This window comes from Equus asinus, chromosome 3 (assembly GCF_041296235.1).
Source record: "Equus asinus isolate D_3611 breed Donkey chromosome 3, EquAss-T2T_v2, whole genome shotgun sequence".
Lineage (NCBI taxonomy): Eukaryota > Metazoa > Chordata > Mammalia > Perissodactyla > Equidae > Equus > Equus asinus.
In genome coordinates, this window is record NC_091792.1 from 142,645,166 (window position 1) to 142,665,014 (window position 19,849).

A 19,849-nucleotide genomic window follows, 5' to 3' on the forward strand; every position below is an offset into this window, starting at 1 on the left:
GTTTCTAATCCACCCAGTCTTTTGTTTGTTTTTTATGATCTGTTAGCATGGTGTAACCGTGCTGCTCACCCTACCTTTTATTAAGTATCCTTTAAGGATCAAATCTTTGTCCTTGTCCCAACACAAACACACCCATTATCACTCATAATGCTGGAGGGGGAATAACTGTACCCAAAACACAAACTGTCCCTCAGAAGTGCATTCACTTAACCTAGTGTCTTGTTTTTTTTTCCTGTCTGTTATACCACTTATACCATGGCCAGTGTCACTGTATTGATGGTAAGGGCTTGAAACTGACTAAATATTCTGACATTTTTGTCTCCTAAAGTTTATGAAGTTCCCCTTTTTCATTGTGTGTGTGTGTGCTTACTGTCCTTTGAACCTTAGACTCACTATCCTGTGTTAGCATATGTGTTATAGAGGGACAGAATGATGCTGCATCTTCAAAAAAATTGATATGAGTATGTTTTTGCTTATAAAAATTAAATTTGTGTTTTTAAAGAATATATTTGAAGAACTATATGAGTACTATCATTATTGATTAAACCTTATGAGCTATTGAGGTTTTAGGGAGAAACTCAAAGTAGAAATTAAGAACTCTGTAGTAGAATGTTTTATGGGGGAACATTCTATTTCAGTAAATTTTTAATGGATTATATATGTATGATTTACATAGAGGGAGGGTGACTGCACAATCACTGCAGCCGTGTATCTGAACAACCTTTTGTAGCTGTGGCTTTTTACAACAGTACAGAAAACCCATGCTTACTTTAGGAATTTTTCTAAAGTCACACTTGTTAAAGATGGTTTGGAAGCAGGGAGAAAATTTATATTGGCCACTGATTTTTTTTTTTGCACTTCCTGTTTTTCCCTATGGGTGAAGTTGTGGTGTTCTGTTTTAATAAACTTAGTAGTAATCATGCTACCTTCTAATGTCTTTTACCAATCTCTTTTACATATTATGGAATTTTATAAACTTTGATTTTGAAGGTATTGTTTCATGAAGATATTATAGTTTATTTATTGGATGTCAGGTTTATTTCTAATTTTGTTAAATATAAATAACTTACTATAGCTCAGCCTTTTTGTAATTGATTTTTGTTGTTTTTTCTTTTTTCTTTTCTTTTTTTTTTGTTTTTTTGGTGAGGAAGATTGTCAGTGAGCTAACATCTGTGCCAGTCTTCCTCTATTTTGTATATGGGACACCATCACAGCGTGGCTTGATGAGCAGTGTGTGGTCCACACCTAGGATCCGAACCTGTGAACTCTAGGCTGCTGAAGTGGAGTGTGTGAATTTAACCACCGTGCCATTGGGCTGGCCCCCTGTATTTGGTTTTTTAATCACAATTATATGAAGATTTTTGTAGGCTTCTTTATAATTAATAAATTTAGTAATCATTACTGTATTTGTCTATTTTAAGAATCCTTGAAGATAATTTCAGATAATTTACTCTTTTCTTTTCAGGTGATAGTTATGAGCGCTACTCTAGATGCAGGAAAATTCCAGATTTACTTTGATAACTGTCCTCTCTTAACTATTCCTGGGCGTACACATCCTGTCGAGATCTTTTATACTCCCGAACCAGAGAGAGATTATCTTGAAGCAGCGATTCGAACAGTGATCCAAATTCATATGTGTGAAGAGGAGGAGGGAGATCTTCTCCTTTTCTTAACTGGTCAAGAGGTATGGTCATTACTTGCTTCATTATTTAACCTTTGGCATATTATTTTTATTATGCAACAGCTTTCAGCTTAAGAACTTGGCATGTATTAACCATATATTTCTTAGCTCAGTGTTTAAAATTTGTCTTCAACTTGATTGTATTTATATATGACCCCTTTTATGTATGTGTTTCATATAACCCCTTTTATCTGTGTACTCTAGGAATACCTTTTTTACCACTAGTGTTTGTGTTTTAGTTAATTATCTTAAGAGTGTTGAATGCTTTTAGAATGTCAAGATTTAGCAATGGTTGTCCCAACTTTGGAGAGACCTGGGTGGTAAGTGGTGTGTGGTAATTTGCAGTTTTTCTGAGGCATAAATTTGAATCACAGCTGCTGTGAAATCAGGCTGTTATAGTCAGTTATTTAGCTTGTGAGTGAACTCGGGTGCCCTTCCCCCATTGAAACATGTTTGTGTTTTGTTTTTGTCTTCTTCCATGTGCTCTCTGAGGATTGGAAGGTATCACTGAAATTCCTTATTTAGAATTTACCTTCCTTTAAGATAAGAATGTTATTCTCAGATGCAGCATTTTCTAAACTCGTTTCCAATGGGACTTTTGTAGGTGTGCTGTAAAATTTAGTGGCTAATTAAGCTCAGGAAAAGTTGTCTGGATAAAACAGTTTTAGAAAGCCATTTACCCGATTTTTTCTTAGAGCTTATTATTTGCTCTAATCAGCCTTATGAATTTTCTAGAATGTGCTTCTCAAACTAATATACATGCAGATCATTTAGACACTTTTGCAGATTCTGATTCAGTAGGTCAGGTGGGGTGTGAGATTCTGTATTTCTAACAAGCTTTCAAGTAATGCTGAAGAGCTGAAGGGTTTACTTAGCAAGGTTCTAGAGCAGGGCTGCCCCGTTAGAACTTTCTTCAATGCTGAAAATGTTCTGTCTGTCTGCTATTCAATATGGTGCCACCAACAACATACAGCTTTTGAGTATTTGAAATGTGGCTAGTGAGAGGAGGGACTAAATTTTGATTTTATGGAATTTTAATTAACTTTAAATAGCTACGTGTGCTGACCCTCCTTCTGTTTTAGTTTTTCTGTGGCTCAGTGGTTAAGAATTGTTTTTACATTTTTAAAGGATTGTAAATAAAAACAAAGAGTATGCAACTAGATGGGTATATGGATGCAAAACCTAAAATATTTTGGCCCTTTGTAGTAAAACATCTGACCCCTGCTCCAGAACATTTTTTCTCAAGTGTGGTCAGTGGATTACCTGCCTAGGGGAAGAGAGTTTGTTAAACAAAGCAGGTTCTTGGCTCTGTCCCAGACTTGCTGAAACGGGAAAATTGAGAGTGAAATATAGGAATCTGCATCTTCAACAAGCTCCTCAGGCCATTTTTATATTCCCTTAGGTTTAAAGGTCACTGCTCCAGAGGAATATTTTAGCCAGCATAATGCCTGTGGTTCATTAATGAGACCACCCTAACAGTGTTGTGGGGAATTGCCCTAGTTCTCTCAGATAGCAAAATCGGAGGTCTCCTCTGTGACCACCTGCCTCCACTAGAATGTGAACTATCTTATTTGTGTTCTTTTTCTACAAGGAGGCTTAGTATATAGTATTTGAGCAAATGCTGTTGCATTTAGAGCTATAAATGTTCAGTAATTTTTAAATTTTTAAAATTTTTTTGTGAGGAAGATTGACCCTGAGCTAATAACGTGTTGCCAATCTTCCTCTTTTTGCTTGAGGAAGATTGTCCCTGAGCTAACATAAATGTTAAGTAATGTTTTTTTAATCTTTGTATTGTATTGTCCATATAGTGTATGATTTGTGCCCCATTGGCCAAAGTTTCTTTTCGATAGAGCAGGGTTTTTCAACCTCAGCACTATTTTCATTGTAGGCCGATTAGTTCTTTGTTGTGGGTTGCTCTGTGCATTGCAGGATGTTTAGTAGTATCTCTGGCCTCTGCCCACTAGATGCAGTGACACTTCCTCTCCCAGTTATGAGAACCAAAAATGTCTGGAGATATTGCCAGATGTCCCCTGAGGGATGCAAAATCATTCCCAATAGAGAATCATACTTGTTCTTTTGGGAAATAAGATGTGTTGCAAATTCAGTTTTACAGATAAACCTTTGTTTGTACTAGTTTTCCTTTTTATGCATTTTGAATGAAGGATTTCTGTATATTTTGTAAGCAGGAGTACCAAATGCTTTTTTGATGGCGTATAGACAGTATTTATTCTGTAATACAGTGTTGAGGCCGTAGAGGTTTGCATTTTCTCCTTTTGTGTCTGGTCTTGATAGTTTCTCACTTCCTCCAAAGTGCATAGCATGTTTTCTTAAATGATTATTTAAAACAGTCATTATGTTCAAATAACCAACCATATCAGAAGTATCACATGGCCTCATGGTGAGGACCTGAAAGGCTTTCTTTTCTATGAGTTTATTTCGTGCAGTTCTTATTTTGGCAACTGTCCCGTATCTGGGGAAAGGGGAGTGGGGGGTAAGCTCCGTGGTTTTGAAATGTGTGCTGGGGGAGTTTCTTTCTTTCAGGAAAGTGTTCCTGTGGCTGTGAACTGGGTTTAAATGTGTCCTGTTAAATTTTTAAGTTCTCTTTAGATGACTAGTCTTGAATTTGAAGACCCGGAGAGAAGATAGCAGAGTACCTAAAGTGTTTTGTATCATTGATTGTGTTTAGTAGAACTGATTTAAAGATATGTAAAATATTATTCATCATGTCTGTGAACCTTTGTTATTTTTACTTGCTCAATTAAATGGTAGATTCTGGGAATTCACTACTCCTGTTGGCATATGAATAGCATCCATAAAATTTAGTTATCTCGTGAAATTTTAAAATTTTAGTATTATTGTTTTGACCATTTAAACAGTAGTCATCTGAGTTAATTTGGAAGTTGGAGAGACTAGTTTTATTTGGTGAGAGTTGGGAAAAATTTGACTTCTGGAAGGTTTTTTGTGTTATGTTAATGCGGGAACTCTGGACCTATGATTAAAATTAAATGTTGCCTAGTGGAAGTCCTTAGTAGAGCTATACTACTGAATTAGATAAGAATGATTATAATTGAAATATCAATTGTTTGTAAATAGATACTTGAAAATGTTGAAACCCTTCATTCTATAAACTGCACATTCTTTTATCTTTAATTTTGCTGAGTCAAATGACTTTTCTACATTGAGTTCAACCTCTTTAAATTATTAGGGTCCAAATTAATTTACTAACGTATTGGAGTTGAAAGTTTCTTCAAATCAGAAACTCGTGAACTCCTGTCTCACTTCTCAATATTGCTCATGACTAAGCTGATGGTTGCTTTGTGCTGATGCATGTCAGTGAGTTTCCTGGTCTTCTAAACTGACAGTGTTGATTTTATGGCAGTTTGGTAAATCTTAGGGAAAATTTTTGTTTCGGAGTTTTACAACTTAGTGTTTAGAACCTTGTTTATATGAAAACATTAGTGATGTGGAGATTTCCCCCCCTCTTTAGAGATATCTTTATATCCCATGCAGTAGTGATTTTATTTTAGCTCCATACGTGGTTAGCAGATTGGAGAGTCTAGTCCCAAGTAAAGTTGGTACCTTGTTAAAATTCTGGAGTATGCAAATGTATGATTTGGGGCACTTAGATTTTTCTAATAAGTGAAATCTGAATGTTTAGTGACTTCTGACCATACATTTTCTAGTCAGATATGTGGTTAAATTAACAAAATTGCAAATATTCTGAGTATTAGAGTTGGTTTTCCCTTATTTTTTTATTTTAGAAAAATCTAGTTTTGGATTTATATTTATGTCTTTTGGTTATTTGGAAGAGATCTCATTTTGTATTTGCATACCAGCAGGGGGCATTCTAATCTAGATACAGCATTTGAAAGCAATTTTTTTCTAAAAATATTTGTGTTAAATTTTTTTCTTTCTGTGAATAGGGTTCTTTCATTTTTTTTTTTTAAAGAAACTTTAGGTCTCAAAGGGAATTATTAAGATTGAATCCTTAATAGTAATTTTCTGTTACAATTTTTAAGACGTTATCTGTCATTGAAGAAAACTAGTATGTTTGAAATAAATGGAAAAAAATTTTTGTTCTTGAGTATCCAAGAACATTGTATTCTTTAACACGGAAACAAAGCGCTTTGACTTAACATTTCAAAGAGATTTATTCTAGTTTACCTGATAAACTTTTTCCTGTGTTTTTTTTTAATCATTCTGTCTTTTGAATAAGAGATTATTTGTATTGATAAGGGTAGTTTCTGATTGGCTCTCTCTTTGGACAGGCTGCCAAGTCATTGTTTAACATAATTCTGAGTTTAACTGAATGAATGCTTCAGTAAAATTTAAAATATGTCCCCTCTTCGTTTTTTAAGTCCCTTTGCCACACCCTAGAGCGTCCACATGCCTGTCTCTCCCACTTTCTCAATAGTCATTGTCCTCTCCTTAAACCTGGGTTTGAATGCAAATGCACTGAAGGAGTTTTCAGTGGTAGTGAAATTTTTGAAGGTGCTGTAAGATATTTGAGTCAACCTAGTTTTGAATATCTGTGTTGATAATGTAGAAGTGTTTGTCCTCAGCAGGCACAATGAAGCAAGTCTTCCATATAATTGTCTTTGTGATTTGTGACCTTAAGCCTAATTGGCTTATTTAAAATATCTGGCACATCAGTTTGTTTTAGATTCTGAAAATTGAAAAGGTTATGATTACAGTTAAATATTCCTGGGTGAGAAATTCCGATTTTAGTACACTTTAGAGAATTAATTGGGACACCCTACTCTAAAAAGAAAGATGTGGAATGCCAGTAAGGCTGTTGTATGTTTATTTGACTGCAGAAATCAAAGTTTCTTGGATTATTTTGAAAATCCAGATGAAATTTGCTAAATTAATTTTGATTACTAAATTGAAAATAAGCCACATAGAACTAGAAGTATGATAAATACTTAAAATATTTCAGTGTGTATTCGTTTTGTTTTCAGACTCAAACTTTTATTTTGTAGGAAATTGATGAAGCCTGTAAGAGAATAAAACGTGAGGTTGATGATTTGGGCCCGGAAGTTGGTGACATTAAAATCATTCCATTGTACTCTACACTCCCACCTCAGCAGCAGCAACGGATTTTTGAACCTCCGCCTCCAAAAAAGCAGAATGGAGCAATTGGAAGAAAGGTAGCATAGAAATATTCTCTGTAAACATTTCATTAATACTGAAAGAATTGTCTCTGAGATATCAAACTATATTGAATTAAAAAGGACTAAGTTAGAGGTGGTTGTGAACTGGATTGTACACTACAAAATAATCTGAATTTCAAAAGTAAATAGGAAAAAAGTGTGTTTTTGGTGGAGTTTTGTATATCTTTTGACCTTAGAGAAAGAGCAGGTGCTGCTTATGCCCCCACGGGAGGTCCCTCCTTAGCAAATGAGAGGTTGGTTTTGGTGGGTTAAGAAAAAGGAAGGATGGCTTAGTGCTGTCTGTCTTTCCATTAAATCACTTGGCAAAATCTAAGCACTTTTTTGTTCAGTGTCTTGGCGTCTGCCTAGAATTTCCTTGAAGACCCAGCAAATGTCATGTCTATTAGGTATGAAACGTTGACTGCACAAATGTCTGATTAAAAACGTGGGTTCCCAAGGGCAGGAACTGTGGATCCCTTTGTGGATCCCTTTGGTGTGCCTGGTTGCAGGGAGGGAGGAAGGGTTTTTCAACCCGGTTTCTGGGTATTGTGTTGAGGGGATAGGAAAGGAGATCTGAATTCTAGTTTGGAACAGAGCAGCTGTGCTTTTATTTTTTAAGAGATGTAGGTTCTAATAGATTCTCTGAAAGTGATTGCATTTTTTTTAAAAAGGTCTGAAAACTACTAGAACAGTGGAGTCAAACTTGACTTTTTTAAAGCCCAGCCATTTATTAGGCAGTATAATAGCTGCATGTTAATTTTGCTAAGACTCTTAATCTCTGGTTTTAAAGTTTTCATTTTTTAAAGTGGATATAATTTATTACCTATCCCTGCTGGTCTAGTGGTTAAGATGCGGTGCTCTCTCTGCTGCAGTCTGGTTTCATCTCCCAGTCAGGGAACCACACCGCCTGTCTGTTGGTTGTCATACTGTGGTGGCTGCATGTTGCTGTGATGCTGAAAGCTATGCTACCAGTATTTCAAATACCAGCAGGTTTCAGTGGAATTTCCAGACTAAGACAGACTGGAAAGAAGGGCTTGGCCACCCACTTCCAAAAAAATTGGCTATGCAAACCCTATGAATAGCAGTGGAGCAGTGTCTGGTATCGTGCCTGAAGGTGTGAAAGGGTGGTGCCAAAAAGACCTAGCAGACTTCTCCTGTGCTGTACACAGGGTCGCTAGGAGTCAGAGTCAACTTGACAGCATTAACAGCAATTTATTACCTTCGTCACCATGGGAGATGATTGTCAAGGATTAAGCTTGGTGGTGTATACAGAGTACTAACATCTAGAGCAAACTATGCTCTCATGGTAACCACCATGAATTTCTGGAGTTGATTCGTAGGAAAGAAGTCTTACCTGAAATGCTACTCACTTATGATTTGCTTGTCAAATTTGGAACCAGTTGCTTTTTTTATTTCCATATTCAAGACCAACAGATTCAAAACTTCTTTTGCTATATTTTTTTCAATCTGTATACTAATAATATTTTTGATGGTGGTTGAAAAATTACAAATTATAAAGATATTTAACTATATCATGGCTAATTATTTCTTCACATGGTTTTGTAAAAGTTAAATGAACCAGATACGTTTTTCAAATTGAAAGAATTTTTGAATGGGTATACAATACCAGCCTAGTGGAATATAAATTAACAGGAGATTGATAGGGAAAAAATCAGCTTTTTAATTTTTCATAGATCAGCAAGAATAGTGTCTGTGACTTAAAAAATAGTCTGATCATAGCTTCATTATGCTGAACTTTCCAATCATTTTTGTCATTGTGCTATCTCTAGAACATGTTAAAACATTTTTCTCTTGTTACTTTATGTACATTGTGAACTTTGGAGGAAAACTTGGAGTTTAAGTGATAACTTTAGTATATAGTTTGAAGTTGATTTATTGACTGAAAAGTACTTATTCTCTGGAGTTTTTAGCTTGATTCTGTATCAACAGATGTATAAAGTAATGTAGCTATTTCTTAAACATTTCTAAGGAGAAGTGAATGCATTTTCCAGGCAGAGTATTTAGTTTTTCTTGAAATCATGCATTTTGTTTATCTCCATTTGTTTTAATTTTAAAAGTGTTTTTATTTACCGTTGAGCAAAATTGGCATACAGCAAGATTTATCTTGTTTGTCTATCTTTTCATGTAGTTCTCTTCATTCCATTTTGAGTTACTTTGAGAAGTATTGGGCCTACATTTATTAAAACTTACTTTACATCTGAGCCCTTCTTTGTTCTGTTAACTTTTAGTGTTTTGGAAATTTGGGTTTAGTCTGGTGCCAGTCCAATACATGATACATTTTATAGAATCTACAACTTAAGCCCGTGGAGTAGAAATAGTTCTTGTTTTTAACTATTGCTTTTTGTGTTCTTGTAAATTCTAAGGATATTGAGAATTTTGTCTTACTGCAAAGAGTGGTTGAACAGCAGTTGGATGTATGTTTGATGGTGGCCACAGATTATGAGGGACCGTTGGGTTCCCCAAGGCTTGAGCTCACCTTGGGATCCCATTTTGAGCTTTTAATTCAGAATGAAAACTAAGGGCCACAATGCCTCTTCATCATCCATTGATGGTGTTTGATTTAGCTAACGCTGTAGGACCTCTTGCTGGGAACTCATGTTATCTCTTGGCATGAGTCTGCTTCATTTTAGAGGTTGAGAAGAGCACTGTAATAGTCTCCCTGGATGATCTCATTGGAAGGGAGGGAGGGTTTCCTTGGCAATTGATGCATCATTCTCATTTTGAGGAAAAACACTTTGTTGAAGCGCAGCGTATTTAAGGGAAAATGAAAAATTTTTATAGAAGCCTAGTTTATAGAGGGGGATTCGCTTATCAAATCATGTATTTTTGATTCTGGGCTAGGAAGCTGCCTAGGAGGAGGTAGGAGCTCCCTCTGAAACCCTGAGATACCTGAAACACACTCTGGCCAAGCTCTGACTGGCATGCCAGATGAGCAGGTGACCATCAGACCCAGGGCCTGGCCCGCCCAGTTAGTGTGGGAGAGAGTATTGGTGGGATTGTGGGGAAGGAGGAAGGGTGAGAATTAAGGTGCATACAGGTTATGAGGGGAAGTGAGTGGATACTGGAACAGGAACAGGAAGAACTGGTATTCACTTGCTGTTTTCCTATTCCCTGTAAAAAATGCCACAACTTTGATAAAATTCTGTTTACCTCATAAAATAAAGGTTGAGGCCAGAGCTTGGTTCTTTCTTCTGTCCTGAATTCATTAAACATTATTGTGCCAGTTACTAGAATGGGACTTTCATTCAAGAGTAACTGTCACTGATATTCACAAATAATTTAAAATTACATAGGAACACAGGGATTTACTCTCTGCTTCCAGTTATGTAAAACAAAGTACAATTTGATTCATTTTTTGTTGTTTACTTTGTTCTACTGTAAGGATAATAGCATAGAGTAGAATATAATAAGTATTGAAAGGTTTAGAACAAAGAGAATGTTTAATACAATTTTTTAAATTCCACCAAAATAATTATAGTTCTGCTTTACTCTATATTTTGGTACTTTCTGTAAGGTAGTGCTTTATTTATTATCTTAATTCTCATTGTATTTATTTATGCAAAACAATTTATAATTTCATTGTGGTAAAACTAACAAGAAAGCTTTTTGGTATTAAATTTTTTAAATGTAGGCTATATTAAAGGTAAAGATTTATGGGCACCTGGGGACTTAACTAGCATTCCTTTTACAAATAGTTACTTAGTTCCTTTTATGTGGACTTCTAACAGCGCTAATGGTGAACTATTTCAAGTTTTTAATGATCAAGAAAAGTTGCGAATGCAATCCATCTATTTATGTGAAGGTAGATATTTTTACCTGTTTTGATAATGCTTGCCGTTTGTTCAAGGGTTTGACTTTAAGCTCAAGCAGTATTTTTGTATATGCATTCGGGTTTACTCATCAGTAAATCACTTCTGTGCATCTTTTGACTAAGGCTTATAATTGCTGTTTTGTAGATTTGGTGTTACTAAAATTCAGCAACTACTCTTTGATTTTATTTATTTTTCATTAAGTTTATCCATACAAATAACTGGTTTTTCTGTAGCTTATCTTACATTTTACTAGTTAACATGGCTCAGAGCATACTTTGCTCAGTGAAAAAAGAGAAATGGTCCTCGTGGAGATAATTGTGTAGTTTTAAAGAGAGACTTAATGATCCACTGTCTGAAGATAACTTAGTGTGGTGCTGCTGGGATGTTTACAAACAAATAAGTTAATGTTCTTACTGAGTTGGAGACCCACAGAGTTCCCTTGGGACTGAAATTCCAAACTAGTTTAACCTAAATGCATTATTGTGTCCAAATAGAATTCAAGTAGAGCAAATCAAGTACTCTGAGTTCTACTACTTTGAAATGGAATTATTGCAATAAATCAAAGTGGTTTTCATTAGAAGACATAGTATTGAAGGGGGAGGGGATAAATCTAGATGAAAGTTTACTCTTAGCACACTGAATTTAAAAAAGATAAAATTGGCAGCAGTGTCAAACTTTCTATCATAGGATTTATTCTTTATAGTATTTGGGGTTACTTACCTGGAATAGTTACTTGGTCAGTTAGGTTTGAACACTTTTTAAGGCTCTGACTACTTATTGCCAAGATATAGCCTAGAAAACTTATATATATTCCCATTGGTCATATATAAGTCCCTTGACAAATTCAGGATCACTTTGTGTTCTGACCAATTGCTAATAAGATCATGTGCCACTTAATTCTGGAACATACTTAGTTAGGGCTTGTCTCATCTCCACTGCTAAGGTTCCAGGGCAGTTAGATAACTTGTTATCATCTCATTTATTTGTCTTTTCTTTTGCATTTTGTGTGTTTGTGTGTTTCATTTAGCCTTAGCTGGTATTATTTCTCCAGCTCTCGTGGTAGTCAGTAGAAGTACCTCCAGTGTTGTACAGTTGTTTACATGATTTTTAGTTTTAGAGTTTGGCTTTTAGATGGCAGTAGACTGTCAGTAATGACGTGGGACTTGCCAAATGGGCATAATCATCTGATTTTTAAACACTTGTGGAATCACAAATCCATATCTCCTTACAAGTATTGTATAATATGTCACACACACAAAACACATGTGCATCAAATCAAATTATTTTGTGGCGAAAAATTATTTTTAAATAATTATATAAGGAGCTGTAAACTTGGATCACATCAAAGTTTATCTCATTGCCTGTATTCTGTTCTAGAAGAAATATGTGAAATGTATTTTTTTCCAAAATAACTTTTTTTTTAAAGTAATTTCCTCCACTGTCCTAAATATCTATCCAGGATACAATAATTTTCACCCCAGAATTTCGGAAAACCAGGAGACCTCTTATATAATCACAGGCATGTAGTCAGTTCTGGATAGTTTATACGGCCTTTCCATATCCATTGTCTAATTTTATTTCTTAAAGCCCCCATCTTGCTAGACTAATAAGCAAGAGTTATAAAAGGAAATTGAAGTTTGGGATATTAAAACCTTTCCATCATTGCGTAACTACTTAGGTTTGATTTTTAGCTCTACCACCCACCCCCAAATGCGTGGCTTCTTTCACTACAATACACTGACTTTCTGGAAGAATATTAAACTCACGTTATATTTATTCAAGTTCACTTGTCAATCTTATATACCTTGTTTATATTTGCTTTTGTTCTGATTATTGAATGTGCGGATCATCTAAATGTCCTGAAAAATGGACTTCAGTAATGTCAAGCCACCTCTGGTTTTCTTATCCATTTGCTAGTTAGCAGTCTTTTTAACTGACCATGCAAAAAGGAAGTATTTTGGTTTTAGACATGTAAATGATTCTAAAATATTACCCTGTTAGTGATTCTCTAGTAAAGTTTTTAAATAGGAGTCCTTTCATTTCTTATCTTTGCCTGTGACCATTCTCGCCTGCATGCCCTTGTTTAAGCTGAATCTTCTCTTGCTCTTCCCTTCTCTCTTGTGGTTAGATCCCACCTTGCCTTCAGCAACTGTCCTAAATGCCATTTTCTTAGTAAGCTTTCCTTGTCTTTGCTGTGGAAGTAAACCTTTTTTAAATCTCACAGCACATCTTTGGTGTCATTTACTCTTTCTATCCATATCTAATCTTCCTTTACAAACTGTAAAAACTATAAGAGCAGACTCTGTATCTGATTCATCATCTGTGTCAACTGCTTGCATATACAGGCATCTCCCTCTTAATGGCAATAATCTGTTCCTGAAAATCAGATGTTCTGGGTAAAAACACTAATGAAGACCGCATTTTCCTGTTTAAAAAAGGAAAAATTATGTAATATGTCATTCTTGAGCCCCTAACCAATTTCCTGAAACATCCTTTAAAATACAGTAAAACACCTACATTTAAAAAAGGTATCGTATTAGTTTGTAAATGCTTTAAACATTTTTCCGTCAGTGAAAAGTTGAAATGATTCTCAACAGTTAGTTTATATGCAGTGACATAGTACATGTCATCCCCTTTGAGACTGCATACTTTCCAAAACATCTATATTTGATTCTGATGATCTGCCAATTCTTCTTGGATTATAACTTGAGAATTTTTTTCCCCATGTGTCATTTTGTTTAAATTTTTGATTTTTGGTGATAAAAAATTTTCCTTTGTAAATATTGCCTGAAAAGATTGAACAATGTACGTGTTGTGTGGAGTTTGGTTGTTAACCAAGGAGTGTTCTATTAGGGAGACATCTGTAAGGTATGCCTTATATTGCTTCATTGATATTTTTCTTTTGATGTTATCCTTCTGTTTGAGGAATCAGAATGTAATGTGGTTGAGTGATAACCTGAAGTAAATAGCTTTTGTTGAAAAAGGAAGTTATGATGAAGTAAATGAAATATTGAATTCTTAAATGTTGTGTCTGTAAGGCATTGGCCACTGAAAATCAAACCTTATTTCTAGTTTAATTACTGGTTTGAAATTTTTTAGTGAAAGTTAGTGACTAATCTGATTGTCATTTGAATTTTACTTGACTTGTAATATAATTTGTATGCTGTTTATTTCTTAACAGGTAGTTGTATCAACTAACATTGCAGAGACGTCTTTGACAATAGATGGTGTGGTATTTGTGATTGATCCTGGATTTGCGAAACAAAAGGTATATATTTTAGTAGTTTAGTTGTATATTTTATAAATTATTGTTAGCTTAACAGTACTTACTGCCTACTCACTCAATGGCTGAAATTTAGATTTTGGAATTACTTTCCTTTTTTGTTGTGGTTCATTTTCTGACTTCTGTGATATGAGCCCTTTGTGATACAGCTGGCTCTCACATATTAAGCCCACGTTTAATGTTTCAGCCTAGGCTTTTTTTCTTTTAAGCTTGCATTGGTTTCTTTGTTTCTGTGTAGTGATGGTGAGTGTTTTGGTTTGTATGTTCATTTAAAGAATATAGGGCTAGTAATAAGAGTACAAGATTGTCATCCCTGCAGATCAGTTATCCAACTAAATTAGAGTTTCTCTTACATACTAGGCATAGTATTTGAGAAAAGATAGTACATTAAGTGCTACTTTATCAATAGTGAATACCAAGCACTTTTGCCAAACGAAGTGACTACTCAATAAATACAGTACATGTTGTGTTATTCAAAGATCTTTGATTATATTTTTATAGGTATAATGGAGAGAATTTGTTATGCATAGTATTCATGTGGTTCTTTTAGTTTGTTTGCTTTCTTTTTTTTTTCCTTCCTCCTGAGGAAGATTCACCTTGAGCTAACTTCTGTTGCCAGTCTGCCTCTTTTTTCTTTTTTGTATGTGAGCTGCTGCCACAGCATGGCCGCCGACAGTTGGTGTAGGTCTATGCCCAGGAACCGAACCTGAGCCACCAAGGTGGAGCACACCAAACTTAATCACTAGGCCACCAGGGCTGACCCTAGTATTCATGATTTTTATGGCAAAATTTTCTTTAAACTGAAAGCGTGTAGCTGACTTCTGGACTAAGTTCAAAAGATTTTTGTTGTTGCCCAGTGAGAACATCAGGTGTTAAAATTGATAGGTTCTTTTCAGGCAGAAAGTCTTCAGCTCTGTCCACTATGTAAAAGCAAGATGAAGCTGGTATAACTGAAATTACTTAAAATTAGGAAGAGTAAAGATGATGTAAGCTGTCTGGATGTTGGATAAGAACTTTTTCATGTTAGCTTGAGTCTTTCAGAATGATAGAGTCAGAACACCTGAAAGAAAGTTAAGGCAAAAGGATGACGGGTTCTGTTTCTTTGGCAGCATGATTCGTAGCAGTCATCAATACCACTTTGTTTACTTGGGGATTATCTGTGAGCTTTGGCTACTTCTGTTAGATCACAGTTTTGTGTTTAGCAGAAGAAAGAATCATTCGTGTATTATTTCCATTCCAATAGGTGTACAATCCTCGAATCAGAGTTGAGTCCCTTTTGGTGACAGCTATTAGTAAAGCTTCAGCTCAACAAAGGGCTGGTCGAGCTGGACGTACCAGACCTGGGAAGTGCTTCAGACTTTACACAGAGAAAGCTTATAAAACAGAAATGCAGGTAAGAGGTTTTGCTGTACCCTTCTATGTGTTTGGAAGGTTAAGTTGAATTTGTTACCAGAAGAAAATTGCTTCATTTGCTTGATCTTGCCTTTGGCACCATAACCTCCTTAATTTTTCCCTGAGTGAGATTTACGGTGTAATCTACCAATACAATCTCTTCTTACAGTTCTCAGTTGAGGTGGACAGCAGCAGAAACACTTAGAACGCTATAAAGATAGTTCAAAGAAAGTGTCTGATTCCTTTTTAGTCCATTCCACAACTATTTTTCTCATCTGAGTCAGTGATGTAGAAGTAATGCCAAAGTAAATAGCTAAGGAGGCAGAGAACAGATATGTTTTATCCTCTGGAGCAAGAGGATTAAGGAATGTTTAACAGAACAAACAATTTTGTTTTTTCCTAGGATAACACCTATCCTGAGATTTTACGTTCTAATTTAGGATCAGTTGTGTTACAGTTGAAGAAACTTGGTATTGATGATTTGGTGCATTTTGATTTTATGGATCCACCAGGTATGAATTCTCAAAGCAGGTTTTATGAAATCTTTTAACCAAAATTGACTCTTTTTCTCTGCATCGTATTCATTTTATATATTAAGTACATTTTACCTTCTTCTTCCAGTATGCATCAAGATAAGTCCTGTGTGTTAGTGTTAAAACTAAAAGCTGACAATTATATGAGCAAATCCCCCCCCTCGAATAACTAAATTATTCTGGGAATTATTGACTGGGCATGAAAATTTCCTAATTTTGTTTTAGAAAAAAATTGTTGGTAAACACATTGTTGAGTTAACAGTTACTTAATTTACTTAGGAAGTTGACAGTTTTAACTACTATACAGGAAAATTTTGCAGTTTCATTTGATTCGTTGTTTGTTAGATCCCTGTAATTGAATTTGATGACAGTTTGAGTTCTGAGTTTAGTCTGCTGTAGCATGAAAAATGAGATTGCTAATAATAGTTTGTACTTTGTCACATTTTTGCTTGCTAAAGGCAGCTTGTCTAATAGATTGCCGTTTCCCCCCAGCTCCTGAAACTCTGATGAGAGCCCTAGAACTTTTGAATTATCTGGCTGCTTTAAATGATGATGGAGATCTGACTGAATTGGGATCCATGATGGCAGAGTTTCCTCTAGATCCACAGCTCGCTAAAATGGTTATTGCAAGTTGTGACTACAACTGTTCTAATGAGGTCCTATCTATTACTGCTATGTTGTCAGGTAATAGAGGGAAAGGAACTAAAAAAAGCCCCGCTCTTCAAAATTTGGGTGGACTTCACTTATGGTTTTGTTTTTTAGTATTTAGTATGATAGTGGATTTTATAGATGGTTTTAAGGAACTCATTTTGTTTTCTACATATCTTGTAAATAGCTTCATAATGGCATAGTATATCGAAAAGTAAAGTAAGTCATTGTGCGCAAAATAGAGTAAAAATATTGGCTCTCTTGAGTGCACACACAAATTGCGATAAGGGAAGAATAAGTCTGAACACAGTTGTAACTGAGTTCTTTGGAAGGTGCGTTGGTTTTGCAGTTTATTACTGAAAGTACGAGAAGAACTTTGTTCTAGTACTTGTCACTATTAAGTGAGCCTGAGAGAAACCCAAACTATCATTTAAAGTAGCTTTTTCTATATATATATGCATTACAGTGGCAAACAGATGAATTTCAAACTTAGTGTCAAATAAATAGAAGTAGTGTTTAATTTTAGGTTTAAAATGTAATCTGATGGTAATTCTTTTACAGTGGCAGAAAAACACTTGATAAAAGAAATAAACCTAATAGATAAAATTGCTTATTTTGAAAATTGAAAGCTAAACAAATTGAAATTAAGCTAAACAAGTAGTTCTGGTTTTAGTAGCAGTAAAATTTAATCCACAAATGAATTTTAAGTTGGAAATTAGATTTTCCAAAAAGAAGAAATATTGATAATATACAGAGGTACACTGATTATTACAGCCAAAAATAGAAGATGTCTTAAATTTTGACTGACCATCAAAGTGCTCTGTGATACCAGCTTCGGTACTGGAGAGAATTGACTTCCAATTGTAGAGTGATTTATTGGTCTTAATTATAATTTAATGCCTCAAATAATTCAGAATCTTTTGGAATTAAAGGATAAATTGAAAAAAGTTTCTAAATATAAAAATTTTGGCTTAGTTTAGATGTATGGTATATTTTAATGGTGTGAATTTTTATTTAAGAACTAGCTAAAATGTTTTTTTTGCAGAGTTATGACTGATCAGACTCAGAGCAGATGGGCAGGGCAGTAGTGAATAATTTTAATTAAATTGTAGTCTCACTTGCGGAGGTGGTGGTAGGTTGTTGTCTGCCTTTCTTATGTATTGTTTTTGTTAGATTTTCCCTGTTGTACTTATCCCAAGATTTTAGTTTTTAGAGAAAATGTAGGGCAAGAGTTAACAGATTATTTGTGTATTTAGTTGTTATCTGCCCAGTTTTTATTCTTCCAGGTTCTCTTATCAGGCATACTATATAATTACCATTGTTTGAGTTTAGAATATTAGCCCTTTAAAAAACTGGTCATTGTGATGCAGTTGAAAATCTTGCAACTACATGTCTCATTTGTAACAGGAGTTCTGCAAAACATAGGGTTTACTGGTTGTCATTCTTAGCACATTAAGAGAATGAACATTTGTATGTAGCAGTCATTAAGCCTGACATTTGTGGGGGACAATGTTAAAGGGTGAGGACGAAGGCACGGAACAAAAACAGTTTGCTGAGGTTGTAATGCTTTGTTTTTCATTTAAATAGCTTCTGAAGTTTTCAGGTCCTGATATAAATAGTGCAAATCAGGGGCCTTATGGAGTGCTACTTATTCCCACTATTAACTCTGGTAGCTAGTTCACATTAACTTTCACAGCTGTGAGAGGTTTCTGTACTTTTATAAATTGCCTTGCTTCAATTACATTAAGCAAGACTTCTAAGATTTACTGTGATCGCGTGTCATTTTCTCTGTTTGGCTTCTTTGGCATCTTTTTAAAGGGGAAACTGTATGGGAAAGAGTAATTTGGTACTGTATTTGATCTCATTGTCGATTATTCCCATTATCTTCTTTCTGAACTGATAATTTACAATTTTTTTAATTGACAAGGTTTTAACAGCTTTAAAAATGTGTTGACGAAGTCCCAAGCTGTTAAGTATTTTTGTTTTCATATTGCTTTTATGACTATGGAATTGCTAAAGTGAATTAAGGAAAGTTGTATTTCAAAAAATGTAGTGCACCCTTTGTAACAACTTAAAGTTTTATGTGAATTAATATTGAGGCTCTAAACAAATACTGTAGTTACATATTTTGATGACCCTTGAAATAATGACTGTTTCAGACTAATTGTCAACTTTTTAAATATTGGATTTTGCTTTTATGTTCAGGTTTTGATTTAAATAATTTTTTTAAACTTGGGACTTTATTAATCTTTTTATTAAAATGCTGGAAAACTAGGCTGAATATTCCCAGCCTTTTTGAATTTTCTTAATTCAGAGGCGGTTTAACCTTCCACCACTACTGCTATCTTAAAACCCAAGATTTCATGATATATTTTATGTTACATATGCTTCTGCTCACCGGTGCTAATAGTGATACCCACCAGTTGGTAATAGCCACAGTACTAGGGGAAAAATTACAGTAGAATTGTGGCAGTAGACTGGTTAGAAAGTTGTTTTTAGCCCTGCAGTGGGCAAGTACAGCTTCATATCTTTCATAGCCATTCAGTGGATTCAGTGAATGGCGTTTTGAAAAATTACGTTTAGCTAAAAGCCTATTGACACCATAATTCTGGATATTGGTAGAGCTATCAGCACTGGTTTTTGAAATAAGTTGAGCTTTCTAGTATCTTGATGGCCTTCAGAATAGCTGTTTTGATGCCTACTTTTAGATCTAGTTAACATAATCAGGTACTCTGTAGCTTTGAAATCCTCTTGTCTTACAGATGTGGTTAGGTGTTGATGTACCAAATCAAGGTAGTAAACAGTCCAAGATGCAGTTGGAGGCCATCCTGCCCTGCCCTATGCTCTGTGAACTGACCTAGCTAGGCCTTGTTCCTCTATCTGTGAATGCGTGACTCATCGATATGGGCGTTTGTGTTGGGCCCATACCAACCTTGTTTAGTCCCACAGTGTTTTGTTCGCCCCACGGAGGCCAAGAAAGCTGCAGATGAGGCCAAGATGAGATTTGCCCACATAGATGGAGATCATCTGACACTGCTGAATGTCTACCACGCTTTTAAACAAAGTAAGTGTAAATTAGATTGAAGGCACTCTTTTGTCTAAATGTCACTTGCAGCACATAAAATGTTTTTTCATCTCACTTTCATTTATTATCTGTGACAACTTTACATTAGAAACCCAGAGGTACTTTTGGAAAAACTCCTGACTAGCATTCAACATAGAAATTGCTGATCTTTTTCAAAGTTGTTTGCTTTTATAATCAGGAAGGAAGCACTGATGATAGAAAGCTGGGTAATACAGGGTGATAAAAATGAAATACTTGTATA

At 35.1% G+C, this 19,849-nt stretch overlaps 1 protein-coding gene across 1 annotated transcript in view; it reads left to right on the forward strand.

Moving 5' to 3' along the window:
* Positions 1-19,849, forward strand: part of DHX15 (DEAH-box helicase 15) — a 54,602-nt gene that overhangs the window by 25,419 nt on the left and 9,334 nt on the right. The window contains exons 5-11 of the mRNA XM_014855878.3: positions 1,466-1,684; positions 6,664-6,831; positions 13,849-13,935; positions 15,194-15,343; positions 15,746-15,854; positions 16,368-16,559; positions 19,465-19,587. Of these exons, the coding sequence (XP_014711364.1) occupies positions 1,466-1,684; positions 6,664-6,831; positions 13,849-13,935; positions 15,194-15,343; positions 15,746-15,854; positions 16,368-16,559; positions 19,465-19,587 (1,048 nt within the window). The remainder of the gene's footprint in view (positions 1-1,465; positions 1,685-6,663; positions 6,832-13,848; positions 13,936-15,193; positions 15,344-15,745; positions 15,855-16,367; positions 16,560-19,464; positions 19,588-19,849) is intronic.